This window comes from Sinocyclocheilus grahami, unplaced genomic scaffold, assembly GCF_001515645.1.
Source record: "Sinocyclocheilus grahami isolate Dianchi unplaced genomic scaffold, SAMN03320097.WGS_v1.1 scaffold1013.1, whole genome shotgun sequence".
Taxonomy (NCBI): Eukaryota; Metazoa; Chordata; class Actinopteri; order Cypriniformes; family Cyprinidae; genus Sinocyclocheilus; species Sinocyclocheilus grahami.
This window is the reverse complement of record NW_015506192.1, coordinates 314,340-331,928: the sequence shown is the minus strand read 5'-3', so window position 1 is coordinate 331,928 and position 17,589 is coordinate 314,340. Positions and strand designations below refer to the sequence as shown.

The 17,589-nt window shown below is 38.1% G+C and overlaps 1 protein-coding gene across 1 annotated transcript; it reads left to right on the top strand.

Annotated features, from left to right (window-relative positions):
- Positions 1-8,063: 8,063 nt before the first annotated feature.
- Positions 8,064-15,409, top strand: LOC107565641 (protein BTG1-like). Its single transcript, XM_016250903.1, has 2 exons — positions 8,064-8,467; positions 12,284-15,409. The coding sequence occupies exons 1-2, from the start codon at positions 8,323-8,325 to the stop codon at positions 12,685-12,687; spliced, it is 549 nt and encodes a 182-aa protein (XP_016106389.1). The 5' UTR covers positions 8,064-8,322; the 3' UTR covers positions 12,688-15,409.
- The last annotated feature ends 2,180 nt before the right edge of the window (positions 15,410-17,589 follow it).

Genomic DNA, 17,589 nt, shown 5'->3' with positions numbered 1-17,589 from the left:
GAACGTGTCCTCACACACACACATACATACTCACGAAGAAACACATAGTACTTGGCAAAACTGCAAGGACATGGACACACGCACACCGGGCAGGCTGGACAAGGTTGCATCCTTTCTGTTATGATATTGGGGTGTGTGATATTTCGTGATTACAGCGGAGATTAAAATAACACCCACAGCATATGTACAAAACAGCTGAAGCGGTTCAAGTCTAAACCCGTAACATTCCTCCCACAGCCAGACTGTGTTCCATGACTTCAGAGAGCTGGATCAGCCCTGATCTGCTACGCCTCATTTAAGGCAAAACCGCTTAAGTACAGGCCAGAATGCTGCTGTGATGTTCCTCAATCCCTCTGCTACCCTGTCTATGGACTTTGCACAAATTATATTTTCATTTGAATGCACTTACAGATGCTCAGGCCTGGTGTAGGTGGTAGATTTTTGTTAAAGAAAATGTAAGCTCTGATGAATCTGTTGAGGAGAGTGTTGATCTTGTCAGCAAAAACGTTTGTTAACAAATAGGTTTATTTATTTAATCAACAGACAATACTATCTATCTATCTATCTATCTATCTATCTATCTATCTATCTATCTACAAACACACTATATATAATATATGCATATATATAATAGTGTTATAATTTTTTGATATGGATAGACATTTATAGAATTAAATAATTTGAATTAAAACGTACTGTTATAAGAAAATGAGTAGAACAAAAAAAATAACTGTAATACTAATATACTATAGTTACTATACCTTATATAAATTAACAAATATGTATGTGTCACGTTTCGCTGTGGGAGGAACGAGAGAGAAACATGGAGTACAAGCAAAAGTCTTTAATCCAGGAATCACAGGGGATAATCCACAACAGGAACCACGGGAAACACACAACATCCAACAAGTAGACCCGACCGAGGAGAAATGCACAGACAAGAACTTATAAACACAGGACAATTACCAAACACAGGTGCACAGAATGACTAATTAACTAAACAAGGACAGGAACATGACCAAATAAGAGAACACAGGAACAGAAACGGGCAAAACATAACAAAACAGGTCCATGATCCTGACAGTATGTGTATATATACAGACACACACACACACACACACACACATACATACATACATATTTTTGGTGAGTATTATTTTTGTAAAAACTGGATGCCAATTCAGTCAAATTTTGTAATATTTTTAGTAACAGTAAAATTTGAGTATTAATATGGCAGGGCCAAATACAACATTTAAAGGATTTCTTTATCTAAAGGCTAAAAAATACAAAAACAAACAAATAGTAAAACTGAAGTAGTTAAGGATGCTAAACCCAGAATATGTGTCTCAGCAAAGTTACACAATATCTTTTTCCTGAGTATCTGATGGAGCCGAGGGCTTATGAGGATATTCTGGAATGGACTCCTCTTCTCTCTCGCCTCTAAAAATAAAGTCATACCAGCCTGGCGACTAGGGGAGATGGACAGATACGGAGTGTGGGGAGCACAGATTAGCACCCCTATTAATAGAGCCACGGTCTGTAAGGTTGCTTAAGCTCAATTCAGAGGTTATCAAGGGCCAACAGTTTGAAAAATTCTGAAAAATAAATTCTTCCCGAATGTCGCTTCCTTGTTCGTTAGTGTTTCAAAAACGTGTTTTCAGAGCCTGTGGAAATTAATGGGAAGCGTGTGAAGGTCTCTGAGCCGAAAAGGGGTTGAGTTTCCAGTGGAATGTCCTGCGTGTAGAAGCCATGGCCAAACCACACAGTTGGGGGTTTTCACTTCCAACCGTTAGAAAGCGCACTCCCATACTTCCTGGATTAGAACTGGAGGAAAGAGAGGGAGATGAGTCATTGAGGGGTTTGGAGGTTTCATTTGGACCCATAGTTATATACCTGAAGGACATTTTCCCTTTTTTCCATCAGCAGTTTATTCATAAGCCATGTTGAATATCTTTGCAGTTCCTGAGGTTTATTGGCTTTCCTTTTTATGACTTACTTTGCATACTCTGAAATACTGATAGAATTGCATTGAACTTTTGAGTTAGCTGTAGTTTTTTTTTTCTTTTTTTCTCAGTTTTAACAAACACTTTCTTACCTGAGAGATTTAAATACAATGATCTATTAATGTCACTATCTGATAGAACAACAGATGGAGCCTCTAAATAAAATGTTTTGTAAATAAGTGTGGATCGAAAACAACAGTATCAAGTAAGTGTGCAAACTAATACTGGTATTTTTATTTCAAGACTGTTTCTAGTTTGAACCAGGACTGTGAGTCAGAGACTCAACCCAAATACCACACTCATACTCAGTCCAATGAAAATCATTCACGGTATGTGTAATGTGTGTAAAATGTGTCTGTGTGATGGGTGTGGGATACTGTGTGGTTAATTTAAAATGTCATTCCATTATGGTAGAATGTTGCCACAATGTAATGTTAAATAGGAGAGTCAAATTATTTTTAAAACGTACACCGTTCAAACTAGGCTGCTTATGTTGAAGTGTTTGGGATGTGGTTTTTAATGATGAGACCTTTTTTGTAATCAGGCTCTCAAAAAGTATATAAAAATTTGGATATAGATTTATTGGCCAACATATCAGTTATCGGCTTTCCAAAATAAAGAATTATCGGTTATCGGTATCGGCCAAAATTTTCATATCGGTGCATCCCTAATTACATTTATGAAAAATAAATAAATAAATAGATATATATAATCTGCTATATTACACTGGTGTTCAAAAGTTTGGGATCAGTAAGAAATATTTTATGCTCATCAATGCTGCATTTATTTGATAAAAAATACAGAAAAAAACGTTATATTATACTTTAAACTTTAAATTATAATTTAAAATAATGGTTTTCTATTTTAATATTCTGGTCTGGCAATGCTGAATGTTTAATATATTTCTTAGAACCTGTGATACTTTTTTCACTTTTTTGCTGAAAAAAGTGAAAAAGAACAGCATTTTAAATATATTTAATACATTTTAAAGTATATTCAAATAGAAAACCATTATTTTGATTGCAAGAATATTTCACAATTTTACAGTTTTTTTCTGTATTTTTACCAAATAAATGCTGCCTTCATGAGCACAAAAGACTTCTTAAAAACATAAAAATATCACAGACATGAATAAATTTAATTATTAAATAAGATTATATTATTAGAAATTACAAGTTGACTTGTGTCAACACTCTGAGACAACTGATATTTTAATTTAGATAACTGAGAGTTCTATCTATGTCCTTGTAAGTATATTTCTGTTCTTCTACCCTTCTATTCTCAGTCTTCACCTCTCTGATATCCCTCTCTCATGTTTACTCACTCTATCAGCTGCGTCAAGGGGAAAGATTGCGTCAGTTCTAACGGATGAAGGCAATATTCTCTAAAGAGAGGTCAAGAGTGAGGGATGGAGAAATAACGGGGTAATAAAACATTGTCTCAGTCAAGTGAACCCATAGCATGTCTTTTTATTGGTGTTGTCTTACATAGTCCATCTCATTCACCTTGAGAAAAGTGAGAAAGGTTTGCTTTCCTTCTGTTCTCTTTCACAGTCATTATTCTTGTCTGTGTGGAATCTGTATTCCGGTAATGGGTCAGTAATTGACAATATGGGGTATCACTGTTACTTTTGATGCACTATGGGCTATGGAGGACTAAGTATAGCACTGTTCTGGTTTCAGTGTTAACATTTAGAGTCAGTACCCCCACTGTCAAAATCCTACCTAAAAGAAACAGGGAAAGTTGATCTCAGTCCTGCAAAACGCATGAAATCCTCTCCCTTTGAGTCTCTGGACTTGTGGGTGGAGAGAGGACAGATATAGTGATGTTGTGATTCATGTGATTCACTAAAATTTGTATTATTGTCTCGCTGGATTTTTCCAGTGCCGGTGAATGGCAACTAGGCCTGCTATTTTCTGTTTGGCTGCCATGTTTACCTGAGGCTTCGATTCAGTCGACTATATTAATTATTAACTGTTTCATGGATTTAGTTTAATATATTGTGATTCAAATATAGCCTATGGAAGTTATGGAAGCCTTTTTCTGTCATGGAATAAAAGTGTGTGTATATATATATATATATATATATATATATATATATATATATATATATATATATATATATATAAAATTATAATCATTGCAACTTTTTATCTCACAATTAAGGCTTTGTTTCTCGCAATTCTGAACACAAAATTGTATGACAGAAATTTAGAAAAAAAAATTCTTGCAATTTTGTGTTTACATCTAAGAATACAGAGCTTACATCTTGGACTTTATTGTCTAAATTCAGAGTTTACATCTCGTAATTCTGTTTTCTTATAAAAAAAAAAAAAAAGGTAATTGCGACTTCATCTCAATTCTGATTTTTTTCCTCACAACTGCGAGTTTATACCTCACAATTCTGACTTTTCTTCTCAGAACTTACAGTTTATAATTCGCAATTGTGAGTTAACATCTCGCAATTCTGACATTTTCCCTTAGAAGTGACGGTTCATATTTCACAATTCTGAGGTTACGTTTTGCAAGTCAGAATTGTGAGAAAAAAGTTAGAAATGTGAGATGTAAAAAAACTCACAGTTGACCCTTTGCAGAGAGTTTGATTGACAGGCGATCTGACCAATCATAACACCATTTTTGTCTGACAAACAAACAAGACAGGAGAGTAGATTAACGTCGGTGGACCTGGGGCTCGTTCTTTGTACATTGCTAACTCAGTGAGCTGGATTTGATTGTTGACGATTTGGCATGATCTTGGATTGTTTAGTTCTTCGAAGCTCCTCCAGGAGTTGCTGTCATAGCAACAGGTCCGTAAGCTTAAACCTGCTCGGGAGCAGGTTTATTTAATGTAAACAGGATTAGATTGCATCTTTTTAAGCAGAATTGATACTTAAAATCTGTCCGCTACCACTGCTACTTTATTACAAGAGTCCCCTACTAATCCAGGGACAATAATTTAAAATAATAATAATTTTAAAATAATTTAAAGATAATATGACAATGTTGTGTAGTCTTTAATACTATAGACACAGACAGTTTTACTCATTGAAATTCATCATAATTTTTTTTTTTTTTACGATTTATTCGTCATAAAATTATTACTTCATAATTGTATTCGAGTCTTACACACATGCTATACAGATCATGTCGAGTCGTCCATTAATTTGAGTGATGACAGCTGTTATGGGAGTGGCTTGATGGAGCGCAGGAGATGCAGATAACATGATCTTGATCAAGAAACTTTAAATAATGCGGTCACGTAACAAATCTGTTCAAATATAAAACTAAATGAATTGCTAATTACTAAATTGAAATAAAAATGTAAAGCCTGTACAAATATTAGAAATCGTGAATATAAATAATTGAGAATCATGTAAAAAATTTAAATAAAATAAAAACAGTGCACATTTCATTGATCTATTATAACATTTATGTAGTTTTGTTCGCTTGGCTGTTTCCTTATAAAAGTCCAAAAGTTTTTGTCAAGTTTTTCGTCAGGTGTCTTTATTAATTATATGATGTCATTATGTTGCTGTCTTGCCGCCAGCCAATCGCTGCATTGCTGATCGTGGTTTCGAGTATCGATACATAGCCCCTTTTAAACCAACCCATGAATGCGCAATTATCTCAGATAACTCAATCCAGCCATACTAATCATTAACAACAGGTGCGTTCGAAGAACCGAATTAGCCAGATTCTGATTAGCGCGATGATGTCATCTTGGATGTGACATTTCATCTCAGATGTAATAAGCGACGTACAAAGAACGGGGCCCTGAACTTGAAAAATGGTGTATTGACATCTTTTCGCGGTTGAAACAAGATACCTTCTGATGTTCATTCATGTTTATTTCACGCTATAACTAGTAACTATTTTTGTGAGATAGTCAAGCTTCCATATTTTGTTGGTTCATTTGAGCCAGTCTAAATGGTAGCCTAATGCTAGTCTCAGCCTCAGACGTCACGCCCACGGACCGCTGGCTGAACGTCTGATGCATATGGCACACAAAAGTGGAAACACTTCAGGATTTTCGAAGTCGTCATCGGATTAGTTAGATTATACAGGATTTCCGGGGGACTTGTGTGCTGCGTTCTTTAACGTTCCGCCTGGAAACAAAGATGCCGTGACGCCAAACCCCCTCACGAAAGAAGAAAGCCGTTGTGTTTACAACTGTGATGACGAGCGCTTATCAGGATCAACTAAACGCTGGATTTAAAGTTTGCGGAACACATCCAAGAGTTTTACACACCGGTCTGTTATTGTGGCTTATTGTGAAACGTGACGCTGAACGAAACAAACTGTGATTGGTTGTTTGACATGTCGGTCAAACGGCCTCATGGGCGGGCCTTGGCCAATGAAAGCTGCCATGGATTCCAGACCTTCAGCCGTCAGTCTGAAGGTCTGGCAATGCGAGACTAGCCTAATGCTACTTTTTTTTGTTTTACATTTTTAAAAATCACGCCCACGGACCGTTGGCTAAACATCTGATGCATATGGCACACAAAAGTGGAAACACTTCAGGATTTTCGAAGTCGTCATCGGATTAGTTAGATTATACAGGATTTCCGGGGGACTTGTGTGCTGCGTTCTTTAACGTTCCGCCTGGAAACAAAGATGCCGTGACGCCAAACCCCCTCACGAAAGAAGAAAGCCGTTGTGTTTACAACTGTGATGACGAGCGCTTATCAGGATCAACTAAACGCTGGATTTAAAGTTTGCGGAACACATCCAAGAGTTTTACACACCGGTCTGTTATTGTGGCTTATTGTGAAACGTGACGCTGAACGAAACAAACTGTGATTGGTTGTTTGACATGTCGGTCAAACGGCCTCATGGGCGGGCCTTGGCCAATGAAAGCTGCCATGGATTCCAGACCTTCAGCCGTCAGTCTGAAGGTCTGGCAATGCGAGACTAGCCTAATGCTACTTTTTTTTGTTTTACATTTTTAAAAATGAAGTGGCCTCTATAAAATGTGCTTTCTTAATACTGCCAACTAAACAGTGGCGTCAAAGAGATTTGCAAAGATGACCAGGCCTGAGACCCAACGATCTCAGAATAGTTATTTGCTAAATACTGACATCTGCTCTTGGACCAACCAAGATGTCAGTGTAATTGAACGATAGGTGTGCAGGGCAGGTCAGGTTGAGCCTTGAGTCAGCACATGGTAGTTCAGAGGTGATTGGCCTTTGGCCACAACAGAAAAAGCAACATAATTAGGTCAGAGTGTTCCTTGTAGTCCTTTAGAAACACCTTTCAGCGGTCTATTCCCACTGGTAAGTAAATACATAGCCACATACAAACATCCTAACCTGCTGTTCTGCTAATGCCAAGGTTTCTCTCAGGGACGAAAACAAACCGTGGAAATGTACGGGTCTACAACCTAATTACAGTATACAGACCGTAATTTTCTTTTTGCTCTTTTTGAAGCTAATACAAATTGTTTTGACAACTTTTTGGGGGGGTTATTTTCTGTTTTTGTCAGCAGTGTTCTAAAGCCAGAGTCATTTTATGCAAATATAGTGCAAAAAAAAAAACTAACATCCTACAATGTGTGTGCTTATTATATTAGACAGTAAAAACTATCAAAGCTTGTTTTTGCCTCTCAAGTGGGCCTTTCTTTCTTTCTTTTTTATCTTATTTAACAGACTTCCTTAAAATACACCTACTGTACAGAAAACGTGTGGTTGTGTGGGATGTACATGTGTGAGTTTATAAAGACACTATAGTACACTAACAGGGTCTTCCCCTTGAAGAGAGTGGGAAATTCCAAATATCACAACAGTGAATACTACTGAATGCAGAAGTACATCTCTTAAATGACAGCGTGAGTCGTTATGATACATATACATATCGATGTTGTAGTGTCTGCAATGTTTTGGTTCAGAGGAAAGGGTTAAAAGCATCATCCAGCCCTTTTTTCACATGCTCTGTTTATTTCTAGAGTTGTGACGCAATGAGCCCACTCCTCCGCGCATACGTCACCTCGTGCCAGCGTCGTGATTGGCTCGTTGTTGCTGCTGTTGCTGCTGTTAGCGCGGGGGCATTACATAAGCCCCGCTCGCTTTCGTTACGGTCTACTCTGCTGGAGGACAGTGACAGGGGAGGAGGGTGGAGGCCATCTCTATGTGCTTTTTCGGACAAAACAAACCAAGTCACAGCACTGTACCGTCCTGGAACACGTAGTACTCTCCGAATTTTCCCTGCCTCGACAAATAAATGCTCAGCATAGGCATCAGAGAAATAAAACACGCGAAAAACAAGGATCATTTTGCAAACGGAAACAAAAGCGCATTGGCCATACAGCGCCCGGAGCCTCTCGATGCATACCCTCTGTGCCCGAGGAACGATGAAGCAAGAGATAAACGCCGCCGTCGGGTTTCTGTCGAGATTCCTGCGGATTAAAGGACATGTGAACGACAGACAGCTCCAAACATTCAGCCAGACTCTACAGGACATCCTGGCAGGTAAGTATCAGCATTTACAGACGAATGTGAATGTTATTATATCTACTTTCTATTTATGTGTCTCGTTTGTTTGTGAGGAGCGTGGAAAAACATCGTTCTCTTTGTTTATGAGCTAATTTATGTGCTTGGCCACATAGGCGGAAGCGCGCACGAACATAAACAGCTGAAAACATTGACACAAACAGCGACCCCCCCCAAAAAAAAGACAGAAAAAAAATATATGGATGTGTATACATAGAAAATACACTTGATCTCGTAATTAATAGTTCAATTTACTGACAGGTTATGTAGTTCATTTAAAAAAAAAAAAAAATCGGTTTCATGTGGCAAGCCGATTTAACATTAATCACATAAAACTATAGTGTTTTTTTTGGTTAATATTACATCGTTTTAATGACTAGTAAGCAAGTCTATTCTAAGAGAGACTGCTGTTCATTGACAGTTATTCCAGTAGTGACCTATGCATTTATTATCTCAATATTGCTTATTCATAACATACTGGTGTTTTCGATTGTTACTAGTCACCATCCCAATAACTATTCAGTTGTTATATTAGTAACATACTAGACATATTATTCTGTTTTAAATAGGATGGTTGTTAGTTAGTTTGTTTTTTATGTGTTTCAAGTGTTGCTACTACCTTTTCCAGTACTACTACTACTGTTACTGGTTAATAGTGAAATTGAGAAAAGGTCATTCATATTCAGTTACTTGATCGTAATAAAAAAAAAAAAGAACTTTTATATTTAGATACTAGTTAGTTTTAAGGAATAAATGTTAAAATTGCGTGCCATATGTTGTAGGCAGTAAATTACATAATTTTACAGCAAGTCTGAAGATATCAGATGTGGGGTTGATGTCTCTTTTGCATACTGGTAGTAGTGCATATGATGCACACTGTGCTTGTGTTTTATTATAATAAACGTGTAAGCACACAGCATACTAAAAATTACCGCAACAATTTGAATAGACAATAGAATAACATTTCAGCTGTTTTGCATTCAAATGCAAATTTCACTTAACAATAATTTTAATTACATTACAGGCTTTTACATTTTATGCTAGTTTCCCTAACCAAATATTTGATCATATGAAAGAAAAAAGGCTCAAAGACAGAAGTGGAGTTTTTTTTTAATCATTATTATTATTGTCAGTAGTTAGCCATATAAATAACGTGATCTTTTAATGTTGTTGTCCTTATCTTGTTTTGTTCCAACCACCCATTGTTTTCGAATGGACCAGCATTTTGTTAGACCCTTTGTTAAGATTCAGAAAACAATAAATTAGAATAAAAATGTGGTTAAGCAGTTGAATAACAATCAAACATAAAATTTACTAACAATAATAATATAATGGTAATACAAGTCAATTTACGTTATACACAAATACAAGTTTTTGAAGTCAGATGAGAAACTCTAAATAGTCAGAAAACAGTATTATTACATCCTTGTTTTATTTTTGTTGAGAACAGGCAGTCACTAAATGCTGTTTGTAAACAAATGTAGTTGAGGCCCCAGTCAGACAAAATGGCCGTCGGTGGAGGAAGGGAGGATGTGTGGCTGCTAGTTTCACATCACGTATTACTGTTGCAGTGGACTTTAGTTTTTCTCTTTCCTTCCCGGCGTTTTCAACCCAACATATGTCAACACAAAGGAACAAAGACTCCTCATAATCCCCATTGGGTAGAAAAAGTGGGTTAGTTCCTTCTCCACACAGTTAAAATGTGAGTTTGAGAGAGGATTGCCAGATTGAAAACACAGGTGTTGTGTAAGATCGATCTGAAAATCTGTCTCTGCTTCCTGTTCTCTAATCACATCACTAAATACACGTTCATCACGGCTTTGTCCTAATTCTCAATCTCACAGCAGGCCTCGTTTCACAAATAACACTTCCTAATACAGCCACCATAATGTTATTTGTATGTTGACAAGCAACATTTTCACTTCGTTATACATGCGTAGTACGAGCATTGTTGCGGTTTGGGTGGGTTGAGTTGTGGGTGGGTTGATCTGCATTGATCATTGTATACTAGGCTTTCAGGAGAATGGTACGTCACGCCACAGACAGCACACAGGCGGCATTATCTAACCCAGGACTACAGGTGGCCTGCGGGGGCCTGGCCTATTTCAGAGCCGCACAAAGAGGCTTGAGACCCATCCCTCCGGCTTCTGTTCTCCACCTGTCACCCAATACACAGAGCCAGAAGGGAAGGAAAACGCAATTGCGAGAAGTCATTTTCTTTTTTGGAAAACGAGTTCTTTGTGTAGGGCGTAACTTGGCACTTTTAAAAGTCGTGATTTGATGTTTAGCGAATGAATTAGCTGGTAATACGTGGACACAAACATTTACTAGCACAAAGCAAAGCTGATCCATTTGGAGCTGTAATATTTAATCAGATCAGGTTGTCTGAAAGGGACGCTTTGTCTTTAAGAGGATGGTCCATCTCTCTCCAGCTGCTCTGCCAGGACTTCACCCTTTTGCTCTCGTTGTGTTTGAAGACTTTGTGACTCTCGGGCCAAAAGGGGATTGTGCAATCAAATGGTTCTCTCTCTCTCCGTCACGTAGGCTTCTGACACAGTTGGTTAATGGTTGTTTATCTGTGTTCTGCCAACGATCATTTCACACTGCGAAAAACATCCTCGCTCCCTTTTTACTTTTGCTGCAATACAAGGCCGAATTATCATAATTTTAATTTTCTTTTTTAAAACCGTGATTAATTTATTATGGTTAGGGTATGTGTTTGCAGTTATGTATTATTTAGTAAGTCCTTACTTGAATTGCATCCATGTTTCCTTTATTGTCTGAATAACACAACAAAATAAAACGTTTTATATTGGATTCTGAAACTTACTGTAGTAATTTTATATATAAAATGCTGGGTTTTAAAACTATAAATGAACATTCTAGAACTCAAGCTAAAAAACAACCGACTAACCCTAACCATTGTCTTAGTGTAGTTAAGGATGAATATAATTAACAGTTACATAAATTGTAATATTTGTTTATCGAACATATGAGCTGTCTGCCATTTTTAGTAGTAATACCTGAATATTGTCAGCTGATAATGGAAATTTAAATATGCATGTTCATTTACACCTAATTTTACATCGAGTAGTATTTTTAAAGTAATTAATTGGTAATTAAGTAATTAAAGTGTTCTTTAATTTCACTAATAATTTAGTATGCTCAATTTTATAGTTTAAGATAACAATCATTAAACATCTCAAAATTAATATTTTATGTGCATTATAATTTACATTATAAAACAACTGATTTTATTTTAAATTTTTTGAGACAAACTAACTGTTTGGCTATAACACAAAAATTAGTGAAAACTTATCAATCTGAGTTTTAATATCTGTGCATTCCCAACTAAGTTAAAAATATATATATTTTTATAAAGAATATAAATGGTGATAGTGTTCTTCAATAACATTTTTTTTTTACATATCTTAAAATGAATGCCTTTAATGTACATTAAAATTAAAAGTTATAATTTAAAATGAATGATTTTAATTTAATTGTTCGATGATTGTTTTTAGAAAAAAGAGCATAGAATTAACATAGAAACTAACACAGAATTGTAATACTGGCCATGACTTATCATCCAGAATTTTAATATCTATGCATCCGTAACTGAGTTGATAAAAGTGCAAGTTTCACAGAAAAATCAACATTTCAATCAAATAAATGAGTTTAATATTATATGTAATGTCTGTTCAATTTTTTATTTTTTATTTTTTTTACCAATGCTTTTTATTTAATACTTTATATATGCCAGATCACAAAACCTCCTCCTCCATCTCTCTCTTACAGAGCAATACAAGCACCACTGGTTCCCAGACCGTCCCAACAAAGGTTCTGGGTATCGCTGCATACGCATCAACCACAAGATGGACCCTCTGGTTGGACAGGCCGGCCAGCGCATCGGCCTGAGTATCCAGCAACTCTACCTGCTGCTTCCCAGTGAGCTCACATTGTGGGTCGACCCATTCGAAGTGTCCTACCGCATCGGAGAGGACGGCTCGATCTGCGTGCTCTACGAGTCCCTTCCCAGCACCAATGGAAACCCCAGCGTCACCACTGGAAACAGCAACCCCGCCTCCTCTGTCGCCCAGGTATCCCCGATGGTGGACAGTCACATCAGCTGCAAGGAGGAACTACTGGTTTTGGGCCGAACCAGCCCCTCTAAACCCTACATGATGACTGTGTCCAGCTAAATGGATCACAGAAGTCATTTTTAAAAAATAAAAAAGAGAGCAAGGAGAAGGAGAAAAAAAAAAACCAGGATGTGTCCTATCGTCCAGGTGATGGAAACCTCGTAGGTTTAATTTTCACTCGTTTGGTTGTCTGTTCTGTTATTGTGTTGGATCTACCAGAGGCTTGACCCTGGGGCAGCTAATGAAGACCTGAAACATCGCCCGGCCCCCCAGCTCACTCCTGGGGCGGCTTTTTCCACCATCGTCATCGATGTTGACTTTGCACTTTCGCTTTCACGGTTTCTGTTATCACATAAACTCCCTCTAAAATGTTAAGGACTTACTCTCAAATCCTGTTTTATCATTTCACTGTTCGCTGTCGAGCTGAAGCCCAGACCCACCGGCAGCCGCACCAGACCCGAGTAGCCGCTATGAGCCTATTTTTAGCTAAAACCCTCACTTTTTTGGACCACAAAGCGGTACTTTTGTCTCTTTTCTCGATGTCTGGTACGCACCCGGGCCTTCTTTTGGGCTTCAGGTCGACTTGAACTGGCTCTGCTGTGGTGGAATACCTGTGTCATACTGTTACCCACGCTAGCCGTCAATGGCACTGTGATGCAAAGGTTCTCATGCTTGTAGCTTTTTCTAGGGGCTCCCTCCTGGATGAATGTAATTTCTAACAAAAAAGAGAAAAAAAAAACTCAACGCAACAAAACATTTGATTTATTTAAGCCCCTCGTCATACCAAAATGAAAGATGTAGCAAAGTTTGTTTTTGTATTTGTTGACTTGGAACAGATGTGGTCTTTACTTTCTGCCTGGTTTAGAAAGGACGTTGAATGCACTTTGACATTTTAGACTGTGTGGGATGACGTTTCGAATCGACCCAGCTGCATTCCATCACGTACCTCCTCATTCAGGTGTCGTAATTCGCTTTCTCTGGTTGCAATATTTCTGAAGGCGCTTCAAACCTGGGTCGTTCTCTCTAGCCGTTTTTATCCTTTCGAATGACTGATTGAGGCTGTTAGAGATTAGTTCTCCATCTAAGGCCAGTTCGTGGCAAGAGACGACAGACCGCATCAAAAATCGGACCAATGTTTCCTTATCGTAGAATCGCAGGGCCAGTGATGCTCGCTTGTTACAGAGGGTCTTCCGACGCACTTTCCAGCCAGTCGTCACCGGTCTCAGTCTTAACTAGGAGTGCGCCGTCAAAACATATCACCTCCCTCCCTTGGCCTGGAGAAGGAGGGGGTAGGACCCTCAGATCAGGGCAGCTACAATCTTCTCCAGCCCCCTCCTCGCAGCCCTGAGGAGAGTTTTCAAGCCAGCACACAAACCGAGCGCACTCCAAAACCTACTGAGCCTTACGTACAGGGCCGAGTCGGGACGGGAAGAGACATGCGGTGTGCTCCTGGTTCTGGCCGATTCTGTTTACATTGGCGCGAATGGGCGGAAATAAGCAGGTTGCAGACTTTGCGTGCAAAGGACTGGTCTTGGCTTAGCCGCTAAACTGCCAAGACAAGGTGCTGATGACCAGTCCTATGTGTGCTAATACTTTTGAACCTAGAGGACCATGGGTAACGCCGGGTTGTCGATGCACTGCTGTCCTTTTCTATGTTGATTTGGTCCATTTTTAAGAGGCGGAAAGCCGTTTTTAAATCAATTTGACATTTTAAGTACGGGTCGAATCTCGATATTTGGATGCAGTTCGCCATCCCACCCTTCTGAATGCTTTGAACTCTGACAGGTGGACCCCTTCGCCCGATGGTTTTAATAGTAAAGCTTTTTAACCTTATTCTGGTGATCGTAACCAAATTGGAACAGACAAATCGAGTGCTTTTTAGATCTGCAGCTTTTAAACTACTTTACCCCCCTCCTCCACCGAAATAACATCAGCAAACCATTTCCACTCTCCGTTTCAGTTCGGTAAGCGTTTGCACACAAGTTTTAAGTATCGTCGTGAGTCTAAACTCAAGTCTACTCGGAGGCAAGAGCACATGAAATGCACTAATGGGTTAAACATTGAAGTTATGTGACTTTGAGACCGACGCGTCTCGATTGAAATGTATTGCCAAGCTCAGGCCACAGACATTCATTGAAACCCTTATGGATGTGCAGGTTAAAATGTGAAAAACAGAAGGGAATGATTCGGTTGGGATTTTTTGTCGGTCATTTCAGAAGTGATTCATGTTATTGCCACTTTCGCATCTGAGGTGGTTCCATATTTGTAGAATGTATTGTTATTGTACAACATATGGTAGAGGAAGTACGTAACCATACATATGGGAAGTGCCAATAATTGATATTTTGCTGTGTGTAGACGTGTTCCTTTTTGTATTTCATATTTTAACATGAATTCCTCTTTCATAAGTGAAGCCATTTGTGTTAGGAGTGTTGGAGAGGACCAAAGTTGTTTTGGTAAAAAATATATCAGTTTCCATGCTCTGTGCTGATAGACTTTCCTTGTTTTTTTTTTTCCCTCTTATCTTTTCTTTCTTTTTTTTTAATTAAAACAAAAAACAGAAAAAGAAAAAATTCTGAGCAACCCAAGATAAAGCTGTCTGTATCTTGTGATTTTTCTCGTCTGTACATCTCGTGTTCATTTTTTCCTCATTCTTGGGTATGTTGTGATGAACTGCTGTAAATTTGTACAGTTCATGTAAATTGATTGTGCGGAAGTTGTACAGATTTCTATATTTTAGAAGAAAAGTTTTTTCTCTGTAATAAAAGATTTCCTATCTTGGCAATGTTTTCCCGTGGACTTGGTCTTATTCTTTATCAAAACATGCTCATAATCGCATTTCATTAGGTAATTCTTTGTGCTTTTTGGAAGATATTTGTGATAACCGCACTGGGATAGTTTTGTATAACAGACCTGATTATGCTGATATATGCCATTCCAGTTCCACCATTTTAGACAAAATATGCCAGACATTAGTTAGTAACAGAGCCCTGATGTCACTGACCTGCTTTTCAGTTTTTTCCCTGCGTTAGGACAAAGAAAGGAAGTTTGTATGGACTTCAGTAGAGCATGATTCTAGCTTGTAAAAATATTAGACATTAACCTGCTTAAAGTTAATTATAAATGCCCACCGTTACTTATTAAAAACATTAACAGCCAGTCAGAAAGAATCCACCCAACTTTAAATAGCATGAGCATTTAAAGTGGCAGATGACATAACTGCAACTTGTGTGTTGGTGTGGATGCTAATATAATAGTTCTCATTCTAATGGTTAATAAGTCTAATAGCTATTTTTGTTGGTGTGAACAGGCCTTTAGCCCAAGGGGTCAAAATGGAGCTAGTTAACAGTTAGCCCCTGCTTATATAGGTGCTGTAACTACACCATCATTACCAACAGCAAGCCTATTCTCTTGTTTAGCATATTGCTAATAATTCATTATAGTACAGAAGATGTTTTAGCAGTGCTCTTTTTCCTCAGTTGGCTCTTAAAGTATGCAATAGACTTTGTTTTGGATATTTTTCCCTGCCTGCTGCATTTTTACATAATAGCTCAGAATAGCTGCTAGTACAGTGTGTTCTTGTCGTGCTAATTAGCATAATTTCCTGCAGGTATGGAGTTACTGAATACATGACATATATGGATCATGTGAAATCCCTCAGTTTAAACAGGGATGTTGAGAAAAGTTTAACACTACTTTCATGGATGTTACGCTAGCTGAGTAGCTAGCATTAAAATAAATGGGAATGCTAATGCTTGGCTTTCTCCAAGCCTACTTTTTCCAAATAACGTTCTTCTAACATAAAGCTTGAAAATTACATAAAGTAAGGTTGTCTATATCGATGAAATCTTTCTTTTGTGCTTGGGAAGGGAAAATATGCAGGTTTGGAAGGATAATTGTCTCTAGCAAGAGCAAAAGATCAAGCACAAAGCATTGTGGGTACTGTGTCAAAATGCTGACCCCATTAAAAAAATAAAAATAATAATAAAGTGGGTGGATTGACTGCACAATCCCCAAGCTTCTGTTTTCATGAGTTGCTTGGTAGCGCTCTGAATTAGAGGGTATTTCGATTCAGTAGACAAAGACTGAGATGGGGGTTGGGAGAAGACGAGTATAACAAAAGGGAGCGTGAAAAGACCTGGATGGCTGTTCGTGTGACCTATAGTTGTCCAAACACTTAGAAAGCAGCGAGAGTGCTTGAAACGGGACATAAATTCTTTGGGTGTGGTTGTCGTGTGACTCAAACAGGTCCAATACATCTATTTACCTGCAGGCCTTGCCAGAAGTCGCCTTGCTTGTCTTATAATCTGCTTAAGTCATTCTGTCCAAAATGCTCTAGCGTTCCTGGTTTTCCAAGGAAGTAAGTATGTGGTAAACATCACAAACCTATGGAAAACAGTGCTTGACAGTGTCTGGCAGAGCTTGAAATTGTATTTAGATGCTAAAATTCACAGTAAAAAAACAGATCTGTTGAATTGCTGTAAGTGTGTGTGTGTGTGTGTTTCTCTCCACATTATGTTGGCTCAGTTTGTTCTTCTTTCTTCTCACATCTGCCTTTCGGCACTCAACCACCCTCTCGTTCTTCATCTGCAGCTTAGGGCCACAACAAAAGAGGACCTGAGTGAAAGCAGCTGGAAGGAAACTGCAGTCTCTCTGTCACTGTGGGGGAGACTCACCTGGTTGCTTTTCTCTCTCACTCTTTCTTCTTTTATTCAGACTCTTTCTACTCCTGCCAGGTGTTCTTCGCTTTCATCCCACTGAACAGACTGAATATTTTCTGTAGAACTAGCAAGATAAGCTTATTCTTTTTTTTATTAATTATACATAATATGGAAGCAAACACCATAAGTATTATTTTATTCTGTGTAGGCTCCAGCATATCAGAAGTGCCTTATATGTTTTTATATGTTTGTCTGCGGAGTAGTTTATAAAGTGAGCATCAAGAAAATTGCTGTTATCTAT

What these genes read in the sequence shown, in the direction of transcription:
- LOC107565641 (XM_016250903.1), top strand. Translation starts at nt 8,323, where the DNA reads ATGCATACCCTCTGTGCCCGAGGAACGATGAAGCAAGAGATAAACGCC. An exon ending in TCTACAGGACATCCTGGCAG is followed by an intron (nt 8,468 to 12,283) that starts GTAAGTATCAGC and finishes TCTCTCTTACAG; the next exon opens with AGCAATACAAGCACCACTGG.